This window comes from Cygnus olor, chromosome 1 (assembly GCF_009769625.2).
Source record: "Cygnus olor isolate bCygOlo1 chromosome 1, bCygOlo1.pri.v2, whole genome shotgun sequence".
Lineage (NCBI taxonomy): Eukaryota > Metazoa > Chordata > Aves > Anseriformes > Anatidae > Cygnus > Cygnus olor.
The window spans coordinates 101,260,864-101,282,679 of NC_049169.1; the positions used below are offsets into that span (position 1 = coordinate 101,260,864).

The 21,816-nt window shown below is 42.0% G+C and overlaps 2 protein-coding genes across 3 annotated transcripts in view; one reads left to right on the forward strand and one right to left on the reverse strand.

The window, feature by feature from the left end:
• FAM131B (family with sequence similarity 131 member B) overlaps nt 1-9,333 on the forward strand; it is a 34,403-nt gene extending 25,070 nt beyond the window's left edge. The window contains exons 4-7 of one of the 2 annotated variants that reach the window (XM_040574019.1): nt 1,742-1,835; nt 2,419-2,625; nt 2,951-3,094; nt 3,517-9,333. In XM_040574019.1, coding sequence (XP_040429953.1) covers nt 1,742-1,835; nt 2,419-2,625; nt 2,951-3,094; nt 3,517-4,061 — 990 coding nt within the window. In that variant the 3' untranslated portion in view covers nt 4,062-9,333. The remainder of the gene's footprint in view (nt 1-1,741; nt 1,836-2,418; nt 2,626-2,950; nt 3,095-3,516) is intronic. The other variant, XM_040574025.1, reaches the window with a different exon arrangement.
• Nucleotides 9,334-17,498: 8,165 nt separating this feature from the next.
• The window catches only part of CLCN1 (chloride voltage-gated channel 1), a 45,066-nt gene continuing 40,748 nt past the window's right edge, over nt 17,499-21,816 (reverse strand). Inside the window, 1 exon segment of the mRNA XM_040563440.1 lies at nt 17,499-21,608. Coding sequence (XP_040419374.1) covers nt 21,210-21,608 — 399 coding nt within the window. The 3' untranslated portion in view covers nt 17,499-21,209.

Consider the following 21,816-nt stretch of genomic DNA (forward strand, 5'->3'; position numbering starts at 1 on the left):
AACCCTTGCCACATAAACCCAGTACACCAACCCTTACTACTGACATCTCATTCATTGTGGCACTTATGGCTTGGGATGTTTTAGTTGGGCTCTTTTGCTTAAAGAAACACATTGAGCAGGAAAATTACACAGCATACAGCAACTCACTAGAAGAACTTTACCATTTTTTTTCTCATTGCACTTCTGTCTACCTGAAAGCAAGGTACACACGATCATGTTTCCTTGAAGATAGTAGAAGATAGTTTTCTTACTTGCAATTTCCCATTTTCTAGCCCATTCTGAATCCATCTCAATGTAATCTGAATCCTTTCTCAATGTGTCTCTTTCTCTTCCTCCGTGTAAATCTGTGTATCTTCGGTGTCAATGCTGGCTCATGAATTTCCTTCTCTTCCTATTCATTCTTGCCTTCCTGCCGTAGCTGTTCAGCCTCGGAGTGGCAGAGACCTCCTGCAGATGCTTTCTGTTCTAGGTCATTTTCATGAGGTGGCTCATAGCAGAGTCCCCAGGCTGTTTTGAAACAAATGGGCAGATACTGAACAGCAGTGCCCAGGCAAGAATGACCAGTGGGGGCACAGACTGACATTCTTTAACCAGCTTCATCATCAAAGGAAGTGCACAATGGAACAAGCTGTGTTCTCAGCTACACCTTACCTTTTTTATTGTTCTTCCCTGCTTTCTGATAGCTTCAGCTTATGTGTCACACACACTCATTCCTGGCTGCAAAGTTACAGGATGCCTCGCTCACTACATTTACACTCAGTTTTCAGAGAAACTCATCTCTCTTAGCTTGGCAATTGACTGGGATTATATGCAGTTTGATATCAATGCTTGTCTTTGCCTCCAATTATTTGACTGCCTGGTTATTGCTCCTCTCAGCTTTCATGAGGTCTATACCTATGACCAAATGGTTGCTTCAAATCAGGTTTTAAAGTTTCCACTGTCATGGTCACTACTTTTGAGTATCTTTGTGTTTGAATGCTGAGTATGAACATGGTGGACTTGATTTTTAGAGGCTGAAATGAAGAGCAAAAGCAATGCTTCTTTAGCCGTTATGAAAATTTAGCCTCAAATGCAATGCCTGGCATCTTCAAAGAAGCCTGATGAATTCATCTTGAGAGACTGTGTTTTATTTTGTTTATGACTGCTGCCTGTCCTTGTTATTCAGGGACTGAGGATGAAGAAAGAGAATAGAGTGAAATTTACTGGAATTGACCTCATTTCTTTACTAGTAGTTGTAGGTGCTTGAATGAAACAGGATGCACCACTGATAGAGTCATGTTCATTTTAAGACCATGTAAAATATGAGAGGAAATGAACGCCTGAAGCAACATATAAAATAATATCTGTAGTGTGATGCATATTGGTATGTCTTGCCTATCACATTGTCAGCTCCTCACTGTAAGCTCCCTGATTGTCCATCAGCCATGCCTTGCCTCTCTGACAAAGAGCAAGAACAGTGCAGCATGTCCATAGAGGACTGGCAGCAGCCAAAGGGAGGCCTCTCACAGCCTACTTCTGTGTCTGCCACTGACCTTGCCTCACTCAGTCCCACAGCTATGCACTATCAAATATTGGTTAAATAGCCTCTAATTTTTTCATCTCCTCTTTTGCCCTTTCTTATTGCTTGCTTCTGCTCTTCATCTTCCCTCTACCTTCTGGAATTCTTAAACTGATTTCTTACTTCCATTCACTTTCTTTTCACCTTCCTCTATATATTTCTTCATAATCTCTCTCTTTTCAGCTCTCCATGGAAGATACGACCTCCATCCTCCCCAAGCTGAAACGCAACTCCAATGCTTATGGGATTGGGGCTTTGGCTAAATCATCTTTCTCTGGTGAGGTCCTTAAAACCTGGGTTTATCCTTGGCAGCTTCTCTCCACAAGCCTTCAAGGCCTCTTCTTATAGCTCCCTGTTGCTTTCCCAACTGCTCCCTTCTGACTCATGCCTTTTCTTGGCCTTAGAGCAGCCTCTACCACCGTGGTTAGAAATATAGAAATCTCTTAGCTTTTGCACTTTCAAAGAAACAGATTTTGCTTCTCACCATGCACCCCAGCTCAGACATCCTCAATTGTTTCCCCTCAAACTGTCTTGGGTTTAACCCCATTTTCTATTTCTTAGTTTGTTCACTTCCAGGTTTCATCACTCATGCCCAACTCTGTCCCAAATGGATTCTAGGCAAGGAAGGAAATGGTCTTTCATATTTGGGGTTTCCTCTTTTTCCCCCTCCTGAGAACCAGTCCAAGAAAAGATGGAGAAACTCTCCTGGAGAGGGATACAGTGAAAGGTGGGAGACACCCAACCCAAGGCCTGAACCCTGTCAGGAAAGGAGGGGAGAAACCCCACTTCCAAGAGAGGTAAACAGAGAGGCAAACAACCTTGGAGCTGTGTAATAGCCCCTCCTTGTTTTCTAATGTCTGGCCCCTTAGGGATATCCCGCAGCATGAAGGACCATGTCACAAAGCCAACGGCTATGGGCCAAGGCCGTGTGGCTCACATGATTGAATGGCAAGGCTGGGGTAAAGGTAACAGCCAGCAGCAGCAGCACACGCATGAGACAGCACGCAAAGATGCTGATGCCTACTCAGACCTGAGTGACGGTGAAAAGGAGGCCCGATTCCTTGCAGGTAGCTCTGACTTTTTTGCATGTGAATTGGGTTGGTTGGGATGCCCCAGAGCAGAATCACTGGGATACCAACGTGCAGGATCCTCAAAAACACACTCAGGAATGTCTCTGGGTAGTTCAGATGGCAGAAGGAGATGAGAGACTGTGGTTGGAGTATTGTCAATGGAATGCAAAGTGTAGACAGGAAGGGCCAACTATGGGTGATGGGCATTGCTGAGTTTGGAGCATAGTGGGACAGAGGGACCAACAGATGAGATTTAAGAGGGTGGTGAGAGGTGGAGGCATTCATGCATCACTGCTCCCCCTCCATGTCTCTTTTGGCACAGGAGTGATGGAGCAATTTGCTATATCAGAGGCGACTCTCATGGCCTGGTCCTCTATGGATGGTGAGGATGTGAGTGTAAACTCAAATCAGGAGAATCCAGCAGGCAACTACTCTGAGAACTATCAGGAGCTAATGGAGAGCCAAGGTGAGCTCCAGCACCTCTTGCTAATCTTGAAAGACCCCTTTTCTGCTCTTGGTGTCATGTCACTGTACTTCCATTTGCCCTGTTTTATTCTGCAGTGTCAAATTTCAGGGTTGGAATCTAGCGGAGGCATCACCTATTTGCACTCCAAGGAATCTGACATTAACAGAGAGGCTCCAAAGCCCAGTTCCTTTGGCTTTTTGGGCACAACTGTGGAGAGCCACTAGCTCTTGCAGTTGCTTGTGGGTATGGTCATGTTCATATGCCTACTGCCTAGAACTGCCTCTCCTCTTCACCCTCCTCTCCTCTAAAGGATTTATCAACTCTGTCCAATACAGTACCATGTACAGATATCCAAGCTATCTGAATGAACCAGCTTGGATTACAGTGTCTAACTGTCTGTTGTTTCCTTCCTTTTCCTGCAGAGCATATGGCCCAGACACAGTATGATAGCTGGCCTCATTCCTATGTCTCCCAGGGCATGTATTGCTTAGGTTCATCTGATGCCTGGGAGACCAGTGACCAGTCCCTCATCGCTTCCCCAGCAACTGGCTCCTACCTAGGACAGAATTTTGATGAGTCCCAGACAAACCTTCAGGAAAGTATTATGATTCAGAGCAGTCTTCTCCAGCAGCAACAGCTGCAGCCACAGCAGCAGGAGCAAAACTTCATCCAGAGCACAGGGCTGGTCCATGTGTGGCCCCTGCAGACTGCTCAGGGTGGGGATGGGGCTGAGTCCAGCACCTACATGGACGACCATGTTGAGGACGAAGGGCACCCACAGCTGGAGAAGGCTCCTCTCCTAAACAAGAAGCCCTCTCCAGAGGAGGATGATGTAGTATGCCGGGACCTGGAATCTCTGTCTCCTCGAGAGGAGCTGGAACATGCTGCACTGAGCCGCAAAGTCTCAGATGTCACCTCCTCTGGGGTTCAATCCTTTGATGAGGAAGAGGGAGAAACAAACAACTGATGCTTTCTGGGAAATTTTCATCAATGCTGAACAAAGAGATGGGTGGCAAGGAATTAAATGACAGGAATTCTTCTCTCCAGCTCCCTGTACTTCCAAGCAGACACACCTTTCATTCCTACATTTAATTATTTTTTTAAACAAGAGGAAAATCTCAGAGTGATTGACACATGAAGACCTTTCCCTCCGGTGTGGACATATATTTTCTATTTTCATTGATCTGGGCAATGCACGTGAGGTGCTTGGAGAGATCTGGATTGGTAAATCATGTTTAAATATTATAAATACAAAGTCTTGGCTCTGGATACAAACTTCTGGTACTGGGGATGTGGCTGATACGACAGGCTTGATATAGGGAGTGGCTATGTGGCTAGAATCCATCCTGGCAAAATGGATGTTGCTTTGTGGACTTGATGCCCTTTGATAGAATATATGAATATAGACTGTTTTAAATGAAGATATGGCTTTACAAATATAGATTGCACTAGTATAGTGATTATGGCTGATGCAGAGAATAAGGCTGTATTCAGTATAGACTGTACTGAGATGAAGGATTTGCTGTGTAACCAGATCCTCAGTAGCACCTTGATATGAAATCGTTGGCTCAATGGATACAGACTGCGCTCCGTGGGCACGCACTGTGCTGCAGTACAGATGGTGTGGATCTGTGGGCATGGCTCTACTGTGGCATGAAAGAATGGATGCAGATACGAATCTAACCCTGCTCTGAGATACTCATGCTTTGGTTTCTTTCTTTCTAGTCTTTCATTTATTTGTTTCTGTCTTTGACATTTCTACCTTCCTAGGAGCTGGCAAGAGTGGTGTGTCCTTTTGGCACTGAGCACTGGATGCCAGTGGAAAGAACATTTTCAGCTACGGAGACAGTCATAAAAAGCTGACTCTTGTAGAGGGCTTGAGAACATGTCCATCTTGGTGCTGCTGCTGCATCCTTCTGTCTTTTCCTTTGCCAGAAGCATGGGGAGGCAGCAGATCCAGGAATAGTGTGTACAACTATGAGATCACAGATATCCAGTTTACAGTGGAATTTTCAGTTGTTGCTTTTTTAAAAACTTTTTATATTGCTGGTTAAGTGTTCCTAAAAAAGCAGTTAATAGTGGTAAAAGCCTGTACTCCAGTATCAGAAATACTGCACCTTTCCCATTTCTGCCACTCCTTCTGCAGTGCCAAATGTAGATGGAGGAAAGAGGCTAGAGAGGATGTTTCCTCCTCTTTCTTTCTTCTTCCTGACTATATTCCTGACTTCTTTTGTTTTCCTGCCCCCAAGCAATGTAAATAGTGCTCAACACTTGATCTGTTTCTTTTCACATTCCATCTCTTTTTCAGGAGTGGAAAAAGCTGATTTTAGGAGTTTTTTCCTATTTGTATGGGTTCCTTTTTTTTTTTTTTTGGTTTGTTCGTTTGTTTTGTTAAAAAACAATGGTTCATTGACTTGTGGGAATTCAGTCTCTTGCAATTGCTCACCATGTTTCTACAGACCTCTTTTTGAAGGGGAGGGACTTTGAAAGGAAATTGAAAACCTCTCTCAAGGTAGAAATTTACCTTACCCTGAAACTGTCTCCTCTCAGGTGGAACTTTACCCTACTCAGCTTTCTCCCACTTACACAGGCAGCTGCATGAAGAGGGAACTCCTCTATGAACTCCCAAGTCTTTCTAGCCAAGACCATGTCAAGAGGATCTGTCTTCCCTCTCCATTGCTCCTCTAAAGGAAAAGACCTTTGGATATTAAAGTAAGATTGATAATTTGGTGTAGGTAAGAGACAAAAACTTTTGTGACCTTTTTTTTTCTTTTTTTTTTTTTACCCATTTCCTTGTGCTTGCTTACATCTGTCTTAGGAGGTAGCTCTTCTCCTGAATGATGAACTTTCAATATCTTTGTACAAATGTTTACACATTCAGGTGCTAACCTCTCCTGGGCAGCAACGCTTGATAAAGATGAATCTACAGTTTTTGCAGGATCAATGCTAGTTCATTTTCCTGAACTATCTTGAGCCTAGTCATGGATCAGGGCCTATGAAACGACATGAACCAGAACAGGTGACAGGGCAAGTGCCAAGGGCACTTCATCAGGTGACAAATGAGCAACTGTTAATTATTTCTTTTTCTAAAAACCTTCAGGGAAACAGAATGGTCTAGTATGTTTCTTTGTGGGAGAAAATTTGGGTTTATTGCTTTTTTCTCACAGTTTTGTTCCCATGTGCCTCTCCAGGACCAATCTGGATGTTTATGGTAACTTTCAGAATAGCTTCAAATGATCTTTCCGTGTTATTTACAGGATTGAGGTGAGAGGGCCAACTTGTCCAGGACTTTTTTCTTTTAATGTGGACATGTGGTACACTTACTAAGGTGTTTGATCAACATCTAAAAGATGTACATTTTCTCCATGCAAGGGAGCGAGAGGGAAATATCTACACAGGAAAAAATGAAAAAAAAAATAAAAAATTGAACTTATAGAAAATTCTGTGGAGTTCAATAGCAGGGGAAAACCTGTCAAGTTTTCCATTTTTCTATGGAACGGGATAGAGAATCATACCCTGCTTTATAATTTCATAACCTTATCTCTAGCAACCTGTAGATAGACTCATTCTCTGTGAAGTCTGACAGGTTTCAAGACTACTCTCTGTAAAAACTTTAAAGTTTTCTAAATTCTATAAAGCTTTTTCATAAAGACCATGACTTTCTGTGAATAAAATTTCATGACCTCATCCACAATCCAAAAGAGAAATGTATCTTCCTCTCCAGTTGCAAGGAGCTTGACTAGAGATAGCAGGCCTACCCGTAATCAGTTGCAACCTGAGTGAGCATCCAGAGCTGGACTGGAAAGGCAGTTTGAATATAATTTGAAAATGGTTTGTATAACCTGGCCTTTTCTTAGGTAACAAGCCTGCTGCTTCTGTGTATCCAGTATCAGAGAGAGGGACCTGCAACCTACTGTGCATTTTCCAGAAAAGCCATTATTATATAGCTACACCTATTCAAGCATATGGAGGGCACAGGTGCTCTGTGAGCAAAATTTGGCCTGCAGTTCTTTATGCTGATAAGGGTAAATGAATTGGAGGGAGTCCAGCCAAATACTCAGAGTGCAAATTGAACCCATGAGGCTGAAAATAAGGAGAGGTAAGCTGAGTATGCTTGATCTGGGGTCACTAAGAAACTGAGCTCTACTGTTTGTTTATACAGGCCCTTTTTAGACCAGAGCTGCACTATATAGTTTTTGGATATTTCTTGAAGCAGCAAAGGTAGAAAATTTCTTTTCTTTTTTTTTTTTTTTCTTTTTTTTTTTTTTTTCCTACCACCACCTCAAAGCCTTTGTCTTCAACAGGAGCTGCTGCTGTTATTATAGTGAATATGAATGAAGGGTTAAACATGTGACCCTAATTGAAAGAAAACTCAGATTCCACTGTAAGACAATTCTATCTTCCTTTTCCCATGGTTGCATATTTTTGGCCAGTTATACTACTTCATTTAAACCCAGAGACTAGACTGGAGGAAGGAATAGGGAAATAAGATTGGCAAAATCCTGGCAGATAATATGTTAAGATTTGGAGCAAGCACTGGGCCAGCACCTTTGGGCCAGCAGTTTGAGTATGCCCTAATAATGTATGGGTAATGATTGCCTCATAGCAAACTAAACATAGGACAGGGGCATGTTTCATCTCTAAGGCGTAGTGTCTAGCTTGCCCAAATGTTGAGGGCAGCTGGGTGAGTTAGGGGATTGCTGAATGGTACATGAACATTGTATCACACAGGCTTTGATTAAAAAAAAAAAAAAGTGGCTATGGAACTGTGGCATGTTAGGACCACCAAGTCATTGGTTTGAGCCTCTGCTTATCTACTAGTAGCTGTAACTCTTTCCTGTATGACCATTTATGTAATTTGATGAATATCAAGTGATTGTTTAATTGTCCCCCTTGCTCTTTTTCCGGTGCTGGTGTCAGGAATGACACAGTGCTAGTGCTTCTGTCACTGTGGTTGTATGACTTAGGGGGAGGGCAGATCTTATTTTTTCTGCCTAAAATCCAGTAGAGTCCACCACGTTTGGGAATACTGGGTTGCACCCTTCCTATTCATCTTTCACATGAGATCTACAGGCCCTGCTGTGTTTCACAGTGTGGGATCCTTCCCTTCAGAGCCCTGGGATTACAATGACTCAGAGAATCATTTTGCTTGCGCAGTCCAAACCTCAAAGTCAAGGACCATACAAGAGAAGCTTACATAAGTTCTTCTTTATGTAAGTTTTAGGCTTTCTTCACAAGCCTTGTGAATTTTTTCAACCCCATTACCTTAGGCTTTGGGGTTGAGAAGTCAATCTGCTACTTTAGTTTGTGTCTCTAAATCAGCAACTTCTGTGAAGCCACTGACAAGTCACCCACTTCCACTTTCCCTCTTCTGCCCCCACCCCCCCTTACCTCTCTAAGACTTTAACATCACCATTCATGATAAGCTTGCAGCAGAGAACAGAATTTAACCATACCTCCAAGCTGATCAAAATGGGAAGCTGTTGTGAAGGAGGTAGCCCTCTACCCCAACTGTACCCATCTCCCACAGTCCTTGTACAGATACTAGCACACTGCTGACCTCATAACAAACCAGGTCGCTTATACCTTTCTAAAATAAGGAAGAGGGAACATCTGTGAGCAGAGGGAGAGCGAGCATTATTCTCAGCAGCTGGCCTTTATATTAGGCTTTGAAATGGCATCGCTGTGATAAGTTGAAGCTGACAAAAGAAGCTGTCATGCTTCCTCCCTTCCCTCATCACCAGCTGTATACTTCTGCTGCCTAAGAAGCACCAGTACTAACACTCATTTTGCTGCTCAGGAACTGGCACCATTGAAAACTAACCACATCCCCTATCAAAATAATAGTTTCAGTGGGATCAGCAACTTGTATTTTTTACATGGCGAGGCATGCATCACTGAGGTCCTGTGAAACGTGCAGATGGTCATGTTGAACGATGTTTCTCTGGCTGCAGATGCAACTTAAATTGCTTTAAGCTGACTGTGAAATTTCTGTCAAAGAAAAAGAAACCCACCTGGGAAACCTGAGAGGATATACTCCCCCTATCCTCCTTCCCTAGCATTTTCCTTAGAATTTTTAGTATGCTGTACTCTGATTTTGGGTTCCCTCCTCTTCCACAGGCTCCTTTGAAATAATCCCTTGCAATCAGGCAGGAGGCCACGAGTAACTTGACATACCCTTGAAACTGATAAAACTGATATGCACAAATCACTGATGTACCCAGTGATTACACTCCACAGCAGCTAAAGATACTGACACAGACACAGATTTCTAGGTTGGAAGAGACCTCAAGATCATCGAGTCCAACCTCCATACTGATGAGTCTTTTCCTGTAATTGTAAGAGGAAGAGCCTTGTGGAGGACTGAAGCACAGATATTGGAGGTGAGGTTTCTCCCTGTCTTTAAGCTAGTTCCAATCTAGTGTGAGATTCAGAGTGGCTTTTCATACCTAGGCAGAGTCTGTGCATGATGTACTGTGTCCAGCAACAACAGTTAGTTGAAGGCCTGAAGATGATTGAAGAGAAGGAAACTGTTCTCTTTGTTTGACAGGTGTGAAGTATGGTGGTGGGGCAAGGCAGGGTGTAACAGGCCAAACTTGTAGACAATTATGTGTGCTTGGTGCAATGGCAAGAAGTGTAGCCAGTGAGGGGAAGAAGTTGAGAGAGAGGCTTGGGAAAAAGATCAAGAAAAACTTGAAGTTTATTTTTACAAAACAGAAGTAGGAAGTTCTGTGCCAGACTCCAGGCAGAAGGGAACCAGGTAGAGAATTGGTACACAAGCTGTAGCTCCAGGATTGGCACAGCTCATGGCAGTCCTTATTCTAGGCCACACTTTTTGTCAGACAGAGTGAAAGGAAAGAGACCTTCCTGAATTAGGCCAGCTGCTGGCTTCTTTTTCATTGTCTTTGAAAAATGGTTCACCACATGCTTAATTCTTCAGGGGAACCATTAAAAATAATCAAGATAAGAACTTACTTATTGTCCAAATAAAGTTAATGTGAATTTTGTCTCTAGCAGAAAAGCAAAATATCTAAATTTGGCTCAGTTTACCTTTACTGTTGCATTGGTAATTGCCTAGAAAGAGCAACAAACTGAAATAAATCCACCTATAAGAATTTTGGAGAGCGGGCGGGGCAAGGTTGTTAATTGTAACTTTGATGTGTGCAACATCAATCTATTCAGTTTGCCTAAGTCCCTACTATCTTGCAGTCTAAAACTCTTTCTTATAATTTGTTCTGGATAGAAGTTCCTTGTTCCTTGTTCAGATAACTCTAAACAATCTAGCATTTCCCTTAAACTAACTTTGACTTTTTTCAAAGGGAGAGAAAAGGAATGGAAAGAAAAAAGAAATCCATTCCAATACAGAGCTTTGATTCCTCTCCCCTATAGCAATTTCATGGGGAAAGATTGCTATGCCATGGCTCAGGGAAAGGAAAAAAATAGGAAAAATGTTAGTAGAGTAGTGCCTATTAGAACTAAATGTATATGTAGCACAGCTTATAGTCATTAAAATACAGTCTCAAATATGAATGCAAGTGGTAAAGTCAATGTCAGGTGCCTCTTCTATATCACAGGTTTTTCCCACACTAAATAGTAGTAAATCTGCACAGGAACAGAAGAGAGCAGCTGGACATCTGTGCCAGAGGGATGTCTCACCTCATCTCAGAAAGTGTCTTGGAGCCTCCGAGAGTTGACTGGGGTAGGGATGAAGACAAATGGTTATTATGTTATCGAATGGACATAGAATACCTGTGCTAGAACATTAGGGCCTATTTGCATACTTTGTTTTTTCCCCTGCATAGGGAACAAAGTGGAAATCTTCTCCTTGTCAATCAAAAGAAGCTCTATGAATGTCAGCGTAGGTCTACTCATATATAATACAGACCAATAGAAAAAGGAATTATGTTTTTTGCCAGTACAGATACACATTGCTGGAAGAGGAAAAGTTTAGTCACGCCAGGACTCCCTGTGAAAGACTATATTTACTAAAACTGTAGAGACTTGTTTCATAAAATTATGAAAACTTGTTCAAGTGAGAATGTTCTCTGCAGACATCAAGGGATTTACCTACTGATGAATGGTAGCTGCTGTCTTCTAGGAAGAAAGGGGTTGCAGTGTTCTGTGGAAAGAATGTTAGTGAGCATTTTCCTCATCTCCTTTGATTGGGGACATTTTGAATGTACTAGTCTTGTTTCTGCTTTCCTCTAAGGGAACAAATGTCCACCCTAGTCAGACAAACCATCAAAAAAGGATTTTCTCCATTACGGAAACAAGATTGTGCACCAAGATTTACTTTTAATTAGATAAAAACGTCTAGTACAGATTCATTAGCTTTCTGGATTCATTTTCATTGGACATGGAAATCCAGTCCTGTTGGAGGTCAGAAGGTTAAGAACCCTTTTCTAGAGCTCTGCTGAGCTTCCATGGAGCAAGTACAGATGGACTTCCCTTCTTTTCAGATATTGCATGTGTGAGCAATGTAGCAAGCCAAAAGCTCTTTTGCAGATATATATTCTTGTTTGACTTCAATTTCTCTTCTCTGATTTGTGGATGTTGTGCATGATTGGAGGCCTCTGGGAATCCCTATGCTATAAAGTTGGGACTCAAAAGTAATTTCACAGAGAACAGGGTTTATCTTGTTTCAGCTTTTTTCACATATGGGAGGGTCCAGACTGAGGATTTGAAACATACAGGGTGGTGGATGGGAATCTCAGTAGTGGTGTGGGGAATGGATTCCTGAAGCACGTTTAAAAGTAACTAAGGTTTGGGGCTTCAAATGTTGTATTCTCAGTGTCTGAAACTGCTTTATCATAAGTGTATGGGACAGTGGAGGTTGCAGCAAAGCAATTTTAAGACTTTCCCTCCAATCCATACACATTTTCTGTAGGGGGAGGCTGCATGGTGATTATCTGTATTCTTTCAAGCTAGTGTTTACAGAGGTGCATTAACGTCTGGGGTGAAAGTATTGAATGGAAGTAAAACAAAAAAGAGAAAGGGGTCCACTATTGTAAGCTTTCATCCCTACCTTGTCCCACACTAGCCCTTAATAACTAACATGAGTCTGATTTGCCTTTGGTCTTCCAGCTCCAAAACATGTTTGCCTGAAAATTTTTGTTGAATATACTTCGCATGTTTTGATAATGTGACTTCTAAGATAACACTTCTACAAAGTTATATATAAATACATGCAAGTACAAACACATACATACATGTACACACACTACATATAGACTTAGGAAACTATATGGCACTCTACACCTCCATGCCTGTATGTGGCAGCAACCACATTAAATAGGGGAGGTAGCTCAAAATAGCATGTACAGTCCTTTATGGAGTTGTTATTAAACAGAATGTGGTCTTGCCATCCTGGCTGGTGGAAGTGTTTTATTTCTGTGGGACTGGTTCCAGGGGAGTTGCGTCTGAGAAAAGAGGATCATAGGAACAGGGGTGGGTCTCAATGAGATTGTCTGATGGAGGGCCTTGAAAAGAATCCATGGTGGCTTGGAGAAACATCCCACAATAAGAAATATATGATATACTATTTCTCATCGAGAAGATAAGAACATCATCTGTTCCACTATACAGGGTTAAAACCTCGCTTGTACTTGTGGCTACCATGAGACAAATCCCAGGCCATTGTGACAGATTTGATGATAGACAGCATCACATTGACAGGATCCTCTTGTTTAGCACAGAGATTTCCTGTTGCACTGGAAAAGCATTTACCAGATGATGTGTGTGAGTTTTATCCTGGTATTGGTGATGTGCAGACACAACTGGTACAGTTGGTACAGTTTCACAACGGCAGGTTAGGATAAGACACAAAGAGGAATCTGATGCTGGGGTGGCACATGCACTTACCATGAGTAGCAAGACTCTGGTTTCATGGTTTATTTTTAAATCAGCACTTCTTAGCCTGGTGTTCTCATAACAGTTTGGGGAATTGGTTGGAAAAGGAAATACCTTTTCCCTGGAAAGAAACAACTCTGCAATTCCAGTATTATTGTGTCATCTGCCTCTTCCTACAGGGATTTAGAATGTTAGGCCAGATCCAGTAGCACTTTGTTAATCATATGAGAATTCTAAGTTCTAGACATGAAAGATGTTTATTTCCTTGTGAAGATATTTATTTGCACTTTTCCACTGGTTCTTTCAGGGGCTTACGAGTGTCACTTGACCTGCATAAGGCATACTGTATTTCACAATCAGGACTTAGCAGATCTTTGCTTTTTGTGTTCTATTTGAAATTAATCTCCTCCCAGTTTACCTGCTGAATAGATTCTCATCCATCCTTTGGTATGTATATCCGCATAATTATGTTAATTATGTTCATATATTTAGTTGTGTTTTAACTCCTTTAGTTTTTTTTTTCCCTCCACTCCTGAAAGTCCCCTAGTGTTCACTCTCATTGTTTTTTGTTGTTGTGTTGTTCCCCCCCCAATGGCATCTAAATTGTCACTATATATTTTTTTCTTGAAATGTAATGTCCTGAATGAAATCAGTTATTCCACATACATTTAAGACTTGAGTCCCTGGGAAAAGAACCCAACTCTGAGCTTGGAAGCGGTACCTTCAGTATAAGAATGTTTTTTTTTTCTTAATTTCACATTATGCTACAAAGATAGTGTGCGGCTGCTGAATGCTTCACCTAACAGAACTCTTTTGTCATCATTCTAGTCTAGATTTATCTCTCAGTTAAATACTTCTCTGGATTTAGCTGCTTAGCATCAGCATGAACCTCACTCTGTGGTATTTGCCCCAGACTTTCATTCCCATTTCCTTCTCATTTTTCTGTTTAGACTAGATGGCAAATCTACTATATGCTTCTCTCATCTTACAGTCTTACAAGCTCTCTTAAGTTACTTTTTCAAGTAATTAATGAAAAGAGTAAATAAAAAGGGCACAATTCTTGCTGTACACCTCACTGGCTCTGCACTTTTCCAGCTGCAAGGGTATTTTCTGTATAATCCTTCAGGCAGTTCATAGTTTCTGTGCCATATATTAACAACAAAAGGAGGACCAGAGACAACATTGGTTTGCTACATTATGAGGATACTCACCTCACAAATAGCAACATAAACAAAGCAGAGATGCTTAATGCCTTCTTCACCTCTATCTTCAACACTGATGATGGGCCTTGGGACCCCTGGAGCTTGAGTTGGAGGACTGTGACTGTGGTAAATATAAACTCCCATCTGACTCTGAACTTGTGTGGGATCTGCTGGTCCAGCTGGATGCATATAAGTCTATGAGGCCCAATGGGAGTGATCCCAGGGTACTCAAAGAGCTGACCAATATCGTCACAAGACCTCTCTCAATTATTTTTCAATGGTTGGGAAATCTGGAGAGCTCCCAGTTGAATGGAAACTGGCAAATATTATCCTAGTTTTCAAGATGGGCAAGGAAGAAGACCCTGACAGGCCTGTCAGTCTCACTTCAGTGCCTGGTAAAATTATGGAGAAGATTATTCTGGGAGTTATTGAAAAACACCTGAAAGACAATGCAGTCATTGGTCATAGTCAACACAGGTTCATGGGGGGAAAGTCCTGTTTAATGAGCTTAATTTCCTTTTACAAAAAGGTTACCCGACTAGTTGACCAAGGGAAGGCAGTTGAGGTAATCTTTTTGGGTTTCAGCAACGTCTTCGATATAGTTTCTCACAGTATCCTTCTGGACAAAATGTCCAGCACATTCACTAGACAAAAACATAATCTGATGGGTGAATAATTGGCTGACGGGTCAGACTCAAAGGGGTATAGTAAATGGGGTTACCTCAGGCTGGTGACCAGTCACTAGTGGGCTTCCCCAGGGCTCCATTTTAGGGCCATTTCTTTTTCATTGTTTTCATAAATTACTTGGATGCAGGACTTGAAGGAACACTAAGCAGGTTTGTAGATCATAGATGTTACTAAATTGGGAGGATCTGTTGACTCCCTTGAGGGTAGAGAGGCCTTGCAGAGAGATCTTGACAAATTAGAGGGATGGGCAATCACCAAGAATATGAAGTTTAAAAAGAGCAAGTGCCGGATTCTGCATCTGAGACGAGAGGCTGGGGAGCAGTCCCACAGAAAGGGATCAGGGGGTTTTGGTCAATGGCAAGTTGAATATGAGTCAACAGTGTGCCCTGGCAGCCAAAAGCGCCAACTGTATGCTGGGGTGCATCAAGCATGGCATTGCTAGCTGGTTGAGGGAAGTCACTGTCACGCTGTAGTCTGCACTGGTGCAGCCTCACCTCGAGTACCATGTGCAGTTTTGGGTGCCACAGTATAATATATAAAACTATTAGAGAGTGTCCAAAGGAAGGCTATGAAGTTGGAGAAGGGTCTGGAGGGCAAGACATATGGGGAGTGGCTGAAGTAACTTGGTTTGTTCAGCCTACAGAAGACTGAGGGGCGACCTCATGGTGGCCTACAGCTTTCCTCATGAGGGGAGCGGAGGGGCAGGTAATGATCCCTTCTCTGTGGTGACCAGCAACAGGACCAGAGGGAATGGCAAGAAGCTGCAACAGGCTGGCTGTCAGGAAAAGTCTCTTCACTGAGAGGGTGGTTGGACACTGGAACAGGCTCCCCTGGGAAGTGGTCACAGCAGCAAGCCTGTCGGAGTTCAAGAATCATTTGGTCAATGCTCTCAGACATATGGTTTGATTTTTGGGTGGTCCTGTGTGGAGCTAGGAGTTGGACTCAATGATTCTTGTGGGTCCCTTTCAACTCAGGGTATTCTATGATTCTAACTGCAAATTTGATTTAAGCATAAGATTCTGTGATAAAGTTGGTCATAATCCAACCATCTCACAACTCCCATTTCTTTTCACAACCCATTTGTTTAAGCGCACTATAGAAGTTTGAGGAGGGCAAAAAAAAACAGATGATTTTTTTTGGCAGTTGTATTTTCTCATAATCCTCCCATTACTGTCTTTTGCATTTGTTTCTGTGAGGAATAACTGAGAAGTTTCTAACTTAAGCTTGTGTGACTTTAATCCTAACGCCATTTTAGTAAGTCTTGTATTTTATCATTTGTCCTTCAAATTCAATAAGTAGCTACTCAGTAAACAGCCAGATATTATCAGCTTTTAGATTTTTGTTCATATAAAGCAAACAGTTCTGTACATCATGTAGATACTCTACAAGCATTTCCTCTACATTGTTTCCTTATCAATTTGCTACTGGACTTCTCAGCATTCTTTGTCCTCCATATCAGGTCCAATCCTTCAAGTTGGCTAGATATGGAGCATACAGTGTTTGCACAAGCAGGACATCAGAACTGCTGGAATATGAGCAAATGTTCATCTGAAAGCTCAGTGCTTGAACTCGTAGTAAATTTGTCTGAGACTGGCTTCATTATCCAGCAACCTAATCCCAGTGGGTGTCCACTGTTTTGTCTTTAGCACTATGAGTTTGCATCAGGACTTCCTGACTTCCAGCAAGCTGAGGGAGGGAGCGATGTGGCTCAAAGCACAGGCAACCCAGTTGCAGAGCTGCCTAGTATTTCACACCCTTGATTTGAAAAAGGTGATGTTTGTGCATCTGTGCATATTTGTTGACTGGTTGACTGTCCTGTATGGGAAGGGGACACAATGAGAACTTGCAGTTATGATCAGGACCAGCTTAAGCTTGCCTCCCACAAATAAAGCCTTAAAATTTTGCATCATGTGGCTTAAAATTAAAATATAAAATAAAATGTTTTTATCTGTTTGAGAATGCTAATGCTCTGTCATGGCTTTTATGCTGACATATTAATTACTGGTCTCTAGTGTTGACTGAGTTGTAGAGTTCTGCCCAAATCCTTTTTTATGTGGCCAGGAACAACTTAGTGCTTATTGTGACAGTATATTTAATAGTGTGTTTTTAATTATACCACTACCAGGGTTGGACTAATTTGGCAGAGTGATATTTATTTGCTTAGCTGGTTATTGCCCTGGCTTGTATTGTCTGGCCACAAACCATGCACTTCTATACAGTGTTTGCATATCTGGTGTGTTTGTGTGTGTGTGTGTGTGTAGTTATTTTTTATGAACATTTCGTTCTGTTTGTCTCTCTTTTCGTGTGTATATTAAGTGGTTTTGTCCGTAGGGTTAGCAAACTAGATTTTTTTTAATAGACTGAAATAATATGCCAACCAAAAACAGTTACATGTTTTTTTTTCAAGCACTTTTTTTCTGGTTGTCTAATAGTTCATCACCTTGTGTTTTCTCCTTTATTGAAGTCATGACAAAGTCTCTTAGCCTTGTCATAACCACCCAAAGACCTATCTGTTTTCTTGTTAATCTTGCTTTCCTTATTTTTAATGTATTCATATTTATGAGTTTAAAAACAGGACTTGTGCTTTCAAATGTAAATGCCATTTAGAAGGAAGAGTTCAACTTCTTGCTAGATTAGAATTTCATAGATAACTTCTTGCACTCGTTAGCTGAAAATCAGTAATCTGGCAATTAGCTGAGATTAGGACTACATTTTTTCTTGAAGATAGAAGGCAAAAGGGTGGTGGTTTTTTTTTGTGTGTGTATGGTGGTGGTGGTGATTTCCCCAAAATTTCTGCTCTGATGGAGATTTTTAACTATCGTGTTCTTCGCGAGTATTTCCCTATATGTTGGGTACCAAATGTAGTTCAGCAGGTGGTTGGAGCAAAAAATGCTGAACAAGATCAGTTCTATTTTAGTGCTTTCAGTGTTAGTGACAAGCTTAGTGTTACATGAATCTTTGCCCAATAGAAGTGATTCTAAGCAACTGCATAGGTTATTTAAGACAAAGGCAAGTTTTTGTGATTCAAAACAGTCTCAGAGCTTCTTGTTTCTCAAGGCTTGTGCTTGGATTTTTTTTGGGTAGAGCTGAGGTTTGATTTTCTAAATGAATAGGAAGGTCTCATTGATGGGGAGAGCTTGATTTGGGAGAAGAATGTTTTTTTGTAGGTAGTTAGCCAAGTCTCTACTTTCATAGGATGAGAGATGCAGGTTTTATAGTGACTGATCAATGTCACTTTGTATGCAGGACAAAGGTTTCAAGTTTAAACTTGGGGTGGGAGGCGGGGGATAGGAGTACTGGGTTGCCTGAGGGGGTGCAGGCTTAGAGAGTTCTTGACAAAAGTCAGCTAACTGCACATTTCACACTTACTAAAGTACTTGGCATCAATTCAGTGAAGATTTTATTAGTAAAAATGGAGGCGGAAACATCTCCAGACATCACAAGCTATTTTTGCAGTACTTTTTAAATTTTTTTATTTTTGTTTCCTTCTGGTTCCCTATACACATCCATGTGTGCATACTTTTTCTCTGGTGAGAAAGTGGCACAGATGAATACTGCTTCTGCTCGAAGGGTGGGGATGGGGCATACCTGTAATGGATCTTGAATGATGTCTTTAAAGAGCAGCACTAACAACATCCGTCTTTCTGCTTCCCCACAAAAAGAAGTCCAATTCATCATATTTCCTCTGGGACAGCTAAGGGCAATAGGAGTGGAGGAGATATGTGTGTGTGCATGTGCAGGCATGCATGTTTGTGTCCTTATACCCTCAAGTGACAAAACATGAAATTTTCCAGGTTAGCTTGTGGCTTCCTGTGAGCTTCCCAAGCCCTTCCATGTGAATCATTTTTGTTCGAGCTTCATTTCTCCCAGCCCACAATCTGTCTGTCGTGAGTCACACACTCTCTGGCTTTGATTTAGACTCCATCTGCTTTCTCATCCAGTCAAATCTCTGTTCTTCTGTAACACACCATAAGAGAAGTGAGGAACTTGAGCAGAACATATATCTTTATTCAGGCTAGAGTTGGGGGAGGTGTATTGACTCTAGCCTCTAAATTTCTTCCCATCTTATCTGTTTCATTGCAATTGTTTGGCTAAGCTGCAAAATGTGGCAGAACCAAGTCTGTACTTGCTGGTAATAAGGTAGGAGCAGACTTGGAGAAACTCGTCCTTCCTGAGGCTGTGTGGACCCTCAGGTCAGATTTGGTCTTGGAGTGTTGTCACTCACTGTGCATTTATGGATATATAAAAGAAATGTTGTTTCTCCTCTGCTTATACATAGGAATATCACAGTTACCTGGGAAAAATAGCAGTTGTGTTGTCTCTTCTTTGCAGGCAGGGGAAGGTGACACAAAGGTAGCAGGAAGGCTGTGTTCTAATGCCTGGCAATCAGATATGTGCCCCAAACCTCTGGTGGAGGCAGGCAGCTGCTGTGAATGAGAGACTTGCCCTCATATTGCCACTGTCTTCTCACAAGGACAGGGTGACCTTCAGAGAAGTGAAGATCACTTTGGCATGGAAAGGCTGTCCCTAGATAGCTTAAACACAGGAACCATGTGTAAAAGAATACACGGTAGGCTGGTGGGCTCTGAATTTCAGAGAACAAAAGTAAATCTCTCCCTCTCCAAGAGACCAGCTATGTAGATTTCCCTCTACCATCACTTGGTTACAGATTTCCCCATCCATGACTACCATAAAAGTGAATTTGGTAAAAGGTCAGTCCTTGGAATTAAAGCCAAAAGAGAATTTTCCTAGGGAGGCTGGGCTAGATGTAACTATTTTTGACTTTCTTCTGAGACAGCCTTGGGAAAAACATCTGTCAGGTGAAACCGGTCACTCTGAATAAGATAAACTTTTTTAAATATCAGGGAAGAGGATGTGGCTCACTATCCAAGGCAATACTCCCAAGAACATAGTCTCAGAGCCTAAATTTCTCCCCTGTTCCTGATAAATGAAAACATATCCAAGGGACTGCTTGGGACTGCATCTAAGTGTCTAGACCAAAAACATAATTGAAAGAAAAGTAGAATGTTAGAGGAAAGCTGCAGAATAGACAAAATCAAATTCTGTATACTTACTGAGGAAACCCCACAAGGACATTGAGTTAAAGCAGCATCTTATCTTTGAATGCAAAGGTTTTGCATCTATGAAATGAAGTGACGAGACATCTCTTTGCAGGAAACAGATCAAAATCTCCTCCAAATCTAAATATGGAATAGAGAGGGATGCTGCAGACAAGGGTTGAAGTCTCGCTTTTAGTCCTGGTGGAGACACTGACAAAAGCGAGAGCTGGAATTCTCAGATCTGAGCTATGCAGAAATATGTGGAAAGTAGGTAGGGTTGAATTACCAGGAAAAAGAGCATACTTGAGAGATAACTTGTTTTCAAAGTGTAGAAAATGTGGCTCGCCTCTGCTGTATTTCTTGTCAGCCTGCTAACACTCCATAGTTCTTTATTTTTAAATTTATTTTAAGTTCTTGTATTTTAAGACTATAACTCTGTAAAAATTTTGAACAGTGCTTTAGAGAGACAAACACAGATATTGAAATACAGGCACATACATGCTGTTTTACTCCTCTTCTTCCAACACAGAGGATGCTCCCACGTACAATTTAAAAATTACAGAGATAGGAAAGCAAAGAGTCTTTCCTCCCTTTCAGTGCTTTTCTTAAAGCTGTGGCTGAATTCAAGACATGAGATGTAGACCAAATATATTTCCTCCCACCTGTTTTTAGGGCTTGGTTCAGCTAAAGGACAGAGGAGAAGCTCCTAACTGCACTTCCACCCAGAAAAATCCCAGAGTAAAAATTAAGAAAGAGGAAGAATGTTCTTGATGGGAATGTTTTGGGGAGTGCAAGGTAAGAGCTAGCCAAAAGGATCTATGGCAACATGGACAGGATTGCAGACAGAAGCAGCAATATGCTTTTTGGCTGGAGGTCTGGTTTGCACTGGTGTATGCAGGTCAGGTGTGACTGGAAGGATGACACCAATGGAGAATGAGAAGAGCTGCTACTCCTCCACTTTTTACATAGCAGATTGACCCAGAGCATGCTGATTGTGTCCAGCAATATTCATGTCCTCTTATTATCCTTTGTGACATGTTGTGTAGACACCTCACCTCAACTGAAAGCAGAGGCCTTAAACATTATGAGCCTGCCCCTTAGCCACCTTGCAGTTCACATCTGACTCCTGTACACACCCATACAGTCCAATAACCCAACTGGTATTTGCACATAAAACAGCAAAAATGGGCCAGTCCTGTGTTTCTTCCCCCAGCTGAATCAATCCTCTGTGGTTACCGAGAGCATCCAAAAGCTTCTGTTTGAGGAGCACGCACGAGAAGACTGGCTCAACGGAAGATCACGATGGGCTCACAGCAGTTATAAATGGACATCTTCATCCTCATCTTCATCCTCATACAGATCAGTGGAGCGTAGGCTTATGTCCTTGAGGATGTCTGAGATGTCTTCAGCAACTGGTCCTGTCAGCTCCATCTCTTCCAAATCAGTATCAGTGGCATAATTGGAGTACAGGCCTTCCCCTTCATCATGCAAGTGAGAGGGTTGTGGGGAGTGTGAGTAGGGAGGTAGTGGGCTTTCTGTCCCCAAGTCTGCTGCATTCTGTGCAGCCACCATGCAGCTGTCTTGCTGGTTCCACGCCTGAGTGGCCTGGCTGATCTTCTCACTGCTGATTGAAGTCCGGTTTGTGTCACGGAAACTGGCAAGGGGAGGGCGGAGGCGAACTCCAGAGCGTGTAGAGCCCTCTATTGCCTTCTGAAGCTATTAGAAGAGAAAAAGTTCAGAGAAAAATGGATGAGAGGGAGACTGACTCAGCCCTACACTGCACAAGTTCATCAGCTCTCAGGAATAAAGGGCTTTAAAAATAGAGTCACATCTCCACCTGTGAGGCCTGAGGAGATCATCTTTTACACAGGTATTGTAATTTTTGTTCTGTGGTAAATAACAAATTCTGCACCACTGAGTTACT